The sequence below is a fragment of the Piliocolobus tephrosceles genome, unplaced genomic scaffold (assembly GCF_002776525.5).
Source record: "Piliocolobus tephrosceles isolate RC106 unplaced genomic scaffold, ASM277652v3 unscaffolded_25786, whole genome shotgun sequence".
Classification (NCBI taxonomy): Eukaryota; Metazoa; Chordata; class Mammalia; order Primates; family Cercopithecidae; genus Piliocolobus; species Piliocolobus tephrosceles.
In genome coordinates, this window is record NW_022308516.1 from 1 (window position 1) to 5,735 (window position 5,735).

At 47.6% G+C, this 5,735-nt stretch overlaps 1 protein-coding gene across 1 annotated transcript; it reads left to right on the forward strand.

The window, feature by feature from the left end:
* Nucleotides 1-2,223: 2,223 nt before the first annotated feature.
* On the forward strand, nucleotides 2,224-5,735 carry LOC111535002 (cell division cycle protein 123 homolog; the record flags this gene model as incomplete). Its single annotated transcript, XM_023201456.1, has 3 exons — nucleotides 2,224-2,506; nucleotides 4,886-5,023; nucleotides 5,615-5,735. Coding segments are annotated over 3 exons (448 nt in total), but the record flags the coding sequence as incomplete, so codon positions are not given.

The following is a 5,735-nucleotide window of genomic DNA, read 5'->3' on the forward strand; positions in this document are numbered from 1 at the left end:
ATTACGAAGAAGTTGTTTGATGGCTGATACTGTTTCACATAGTCCCAGGAATGAAGAAGTGGGTGCCGAATGGAGATGAGGAAACAACTCAAGCAGTGAGAGAGATTTGCAGGGCATCTCCTGGGGCTCGTAGAAAACGAGGAACTTACCCAACCGGGTGTGCTGAAAGCATCCTGCGACGGGCTTGTGCCACTTACTAGAGGTTCTGGAATTTGAAGCAAGTCCTAATAAGATGTTTCATCTTTCTTAACATTTCGCTCTTGCTCAGCTGAGAAGCAGCACCAGATATTAGGTATGCTGGCTCAGCAGTCTTGGTGCTTGGAATTTCATGCACACACACCTGCTCAGGACCTGGCGGCAACACATTGATAGAAAAAAAGCATTCATTGTTAACCAAACAACGCAAATGTATGAATGTTTCACTGAGAAAAGGTTTATCTTTGCTCCATCCACTTCGTGTCAATAGGTGTTCGTGATCAGATGCCGTGGCGGTCATTCCTGGCGGCGTGGCCCATGCGCCCCTGCTCTCTGCGTGTCAGTATTGGCTGTTTTCTGCTCAGAGGCCAACCTCCCCTTTGTACGCTGTCAAGCGCTATTCTACAGACTTACTACATTCACATAGAAAGAAAACAGCATCTTCAGGCTGGGCAGGGTGGCTCACAGGGAGGCCATTTGAGGTTAGGAGTTCGAGACCAGACCATGGCCAACATGGTAAGGCCCTATCTCTAGTAAAAATACAAAAATTAACCAAGCATACTGGCGCATGCCTGTAATCCCAGCTACTCGGGAGCTGAGGCAGGAGAATCACTTGAACCTAAGAGGCGGAGGTTGCAGTGAGCCAAGATCGCACCACTGTACTCCAGCCTGTGCAACAGAGTGAGACTCTCTCAAAGAAAAAAAAAAAAAGAAAGGAAACAACATCTTCATACTTGCATATGGTAAAAAAAAAATCCATTCTTGGCAGCAGACCTTCCTGAGTCAGAAGCGCTGCTCTCTGGAGCCGCAGGCACTGCCTGGGTCTGTCTGGCTTCCCCCGAACGGAGCACTGAAGGCTCCGGGAAGGCGCTTTAGTCAGACTGCAGACCCTGAGCCTTTGGTGACAGTTCCCTTTCCTGCTGGAATTTGTTTTTTGGGGGAGACACAGTCTTGCCTTGTCACCCAGGATAGATGGGGCGCGTGTTGTGATCATGGCTCACAGCAGCCTTGACCTTGGCACGTGTTGTGATCACGGCTCACAACAGCCTTGACCTCCTGGGCTCAAGTGATCCTCCTACCTCAGCCCCCTAAGTAGCTGGGACTGCAGGCATGTGCCACCATATTCAGCTAATTCACCATATTCAGCTAATTTTTTTTTTTTTTTGAGACAGAGTCTCGCTCTGTCGCCCAGGCGCACTGTCTTTCAGTGGCGCAATCTCGGCTTACTGCAAGCTCCATCTCCCGGGTGCATGCCATTCTCCTGCCTCAGCCTCCCGAGTAGCTGGGACTATAGGCGCTCACCACCTCGCCCAGCTAATTTTTTGTATTTTTAGTAAAGATAGGGTTTCACTGTGTTAGCCAGGATGGTCTCGATCTGACCTCGTGATCCTCCCGTCTCGGCCTCCCAAAGTGCTGGGATTACAGGCGTGAGCCACCATGCCCAGCCTCAGCTAATTTTTGTATATTTTTTTGTAGAGATGGGGTTTCACCATGTTGCCCAGGCTGGTCTTGAACTCCTAAGCTCAAGTGATCTGTCCACCTCAGCCTCCCAAAGTGCTGGGATTATAGGTGTGAGCCACTGTGCCTGGCCCTGCTAGAATCTTTGACTTAAAATTCCAGTGTGGCTTGAGGCTGGAGTTGGAACATATCTCTTAGGCAGAGCTTTTCTGGGTCCCTACTCTCTAAATTCACAGGGGACCCTCCCTTTAGATCTCTGTCTACTTTATTCAGACAGGTGGCCCTTTCTCAGATGCGACCTAGAGGGATGATCTTTTGAAATAGTGAGATTTTTAAGATTACAATAATATGAAGAATACCTTTCTGGCTGGGTGATGTGGCTCATGTCTATAATCCCAGCACTTTGGGAGGCTGAGGTGAGAGGATCACTTGAACCCAAGAGTTCACAACCAGCCTGGGCAACATGATGAGACCCTGTCCTCTAAGAAAACACAAAAATTAGCTGCATGTGGTGGCGCATGCCTGTAGTCCCAGGTACTCAGGAGGCTGAGGCAGGAGGATCCTTTGAACCCAGGAGGTCGAGGCTGCAGTGAGCCGTGATCACACCACTGCACTGCAGCCTGGGCAACAGCATGAGAGCCTGTCTCAGAATAAAAACACGTTTCTTTCTCAGAAGACAGAGTACAGACTGTTTGTTTTTGTTTTTTCCCTCTCTTTGCTACAGGGGAAGGTGTGGCTCATTGATTTTAATCCATTTGGCGAAGTCACAGATTCACTGCTGTTCACCTGGGAAGAACTGATATCTGAGAACAACTTAAACGGCGATTTTAGTGAAGTAGACGCTCAAGAGCAGGTAAGGCATTTTTAAGATAGATACAACGTAAACCTTTTCAGTCTACTGACTGACTGCTTGTTCAGATGCACAGGTAGGCGGTGATGGCCAGGACCCTTCCGAAGCGCAGAGTGTAACACAGCTTTCCTGGTGGCTAACTTCCCCGTGGTGGTGGTCAAAGAGGCGGGCACCACTTAACTTTATGTACAGAAGTCAGGATCATCTGATCCGTTTTTTCAGTTCCTTTTCTGAGCTGCTTCTGTCACACCCAACCTGGAGGAATCGTGGTCCCAGATCTGTTCCTTGTGACCCCAGCCCCAGCTGCTGAGGCTGACGGAGAAGTTACATATGTGCAGACCAGCGGGTTCCCGTCAGCTTTCTCCTCCATTTCCATGGTGACTCGTTCACGCCTTGACGTGTCTCAATCTCCCATCGTTCCTTCCTTCCTCTCAGCGGACGATTTAACATCCTCTTTCCAGGAAAAGGGAACCCACTGATGAGAATTCCCTCAGTTGATTACTCATCACACCTACAAGCTCATCCATCCCTTCCTGAGTCTGATCTCCCACTCAGGACACTGTGTCCTCCTCGCTCTCCAGCTGCCCTCTGCTCTTTTTCCAGTTCTTCCTCTCTACCAACTCTGTCCGTCCAGATTTAGTCATGTTCAGATACCTCCCATCCAGAAAAAGCAAAACATTGTTCAACCCGGTTTCTTCACCCAGCCACTCTCTCCTTTCCTGCCAGCTTCACAGCCAAACTGTAATCTTGAAACAACTTTGTAGTGCTGTTTTCTGCCCATAAAAGTAACATGCTCATTCTTAAAGAAAATTTAAAAATCACTTATGACTCTACCACCTTGAGAACCGGTGTTTATATTTTGGTATATAATGTGCATTTAAACACATACATAGACCTTTGTAAATAAATGAGATCATACTACATACGCAATTACATGTCCTGAGATTTTCACAGTGTTCTCTTGTGAGCATTTTATATCTTTTAAAAAATAGTTTTGGGCCAGACGTAGTGGCTCACACCTGTGATCCCAGCGCTTTGGGAGGCCGAGACTGGTGGATCACCTGAGGTCAGGCGTTCGAGACCAGCCTGGCCAACATGGTGAAACTCCGTCTCTACTAAAAATACAAAAAATTAGCCGGACATGGTGGCAGGTGCCTGTAATCCCAGCTACTTAGGAGGCTGAGGCAGGAGAGTTACTTGAACCCGGAAGGTGGAGGTTGCAGCAATGAGCCAAGATCACACCATTGCACTCCAGCCTGGTGACAGAGTGCGACTTCATCTCAAAAAAAAAAAAACAAAAAAAAAACCGGCCAGGTGCAGTGGCTTACACCTGTAATCCCAGTACTTTGGGAGGCTGAGGCAGGTGGATCACCTGAGGTTGTGAGTTCGAGACCATCCTGACCAACATGGAAAAACCCCGTCTCTACCACAAGTACAAAAATTAGCCAGGTGTGGTGGTGCAGGCCTATAATCCCAGCTACTCAGGAGGCTGAGGCAGGAGAAACGCTGGAGCCCAGGAGGCGGAGGTTGCGGTGAGCCAAGATCACTCCATTGCTCTCCAGCCTGGGCAACAAGAGTGAAACTTCGTCTAAAAAAAAAAAAATTAGTTTTGGCAGCTAGGCATGGTGGTTCATGCCTGTAATCCTAGCACTTTGGGAGGCTAAGGCAGGCAGATCACCTGAGGTCAGGAGTTTGAGATCAGCCTGGCCAACATAGTGAAATCCCCATCTCTACTAAAAATACAAAAATTGGCCGGACGTGGTGACGCACGCCTGTAGTCGCAGCTACTCAGGAAGCTGGAGTGGGAGAACCGCTTACACCCGGGAGGCAGAGGCTCCAGTGAGCAACAGAGACCTGGGCAACAGAGATCGCGCCCCAGCACTGCACTCCAGCCTGAGAGCAGAGCGAGACTTTGCCTCAAAAAAAAAAAAAAAAAAGAGAAAAAATATTTTGGGCTGGGTGCAGCAGCCCACCGAGCCTGTAATCTTAACACTTGGGGAGGCCAAGGCAGGAGGATTGGTTCAGCTCAGGAGATCAAGACCAGCCTGGGCAACATACTGAGACCTTGTCTGTACTAAAATTGAAAAAACTCAGCTAGGTGTGGTGGCGCATGCCTATAGTCTCAGCTACTTGGGAGGCTGAAGTGCGAGGTTCATCTGAGCCCAGGAGGTCGAGGCTGCAGTGAGCCACTGCACTCCAGCTGGAATTACAGACGTGAGCTACCGTGCCCAACTCATTTTAACTTTAGAATCTTCCTTTCTCCTTACCAGGTACAGAAGAAAACATGGAGTTGAAATTGTTCTGCTAGGTTCTTTTTTAGTTCAGAGAATAGGCCTAAAAATAAATGACTGACATTCTTTCTCCTTTTTCTTCTTTGTACAGGATTCCCCAGCTTTCCGTTGCACAAACAGTGAAGTGACAGTCCAGCCCAGCCCCTATTTGAGTTACCGGCTGCCCAAGGACTTTGTAGACCTGTCTACAGGGGAGGATGCTCACAAGCTAATAGACTTCCTTAAGCTGGTAAAGTCTATGTGCATTTAGTATGCTGGCCGTCTTTTCAAATAGACCTTCAAATTGGTTTTTATATAATATTTCATTGGAATCCTGTATCACCTAGACTTTGATGCTTATGAATGGAGCCGAGTTACTGAGTTAGATCATTTTCTAATTAAATATAAAATAGGAGCTGAAGGCCTGATTTATTGATTAGAGTGACAGAAAATGTTTTTATGCTGTATATGCCTTTTGAACATTTTTCAAAATACTTGTAACTTTGAAGAAAGTGTGTATATTGTTAGAGGGCTGCACGGAGAGCAAGTCTCTGCTCTGGTGGTGATTTTACTTAAGAGGGAATGTGAATATTTATACTTCTGTGTGGATTTCTGTGTAGGAGTTTCTGTGTGTGTGGAAGAAAGAGAAGAAAATACTCAAGTACCTGAGGATAATTTGCTCAGGAGTCAAAGTGATAAACTAGTTTAATGAATTAAAGCATGGTTTTCCATGACAATTTTTAATCACATCTTTGCCAAGACCTCTGGAAAATTACACCTGCTGAGCAGATATCCCAAGGAGCATGTGCTATTTTAATGTCCCCTTGGTTTTCTTTGGCAGAAGAGAAATCAGCAAGAGGACGACTGATGAGCGTGCTGGAGCTGGAGAAGAGGAGGCCCCGCCCCGCCCCGCCACTCTGGGAGCTGCTCATCAGCCGCAGCTTCCTGCCAACCCTGATGCG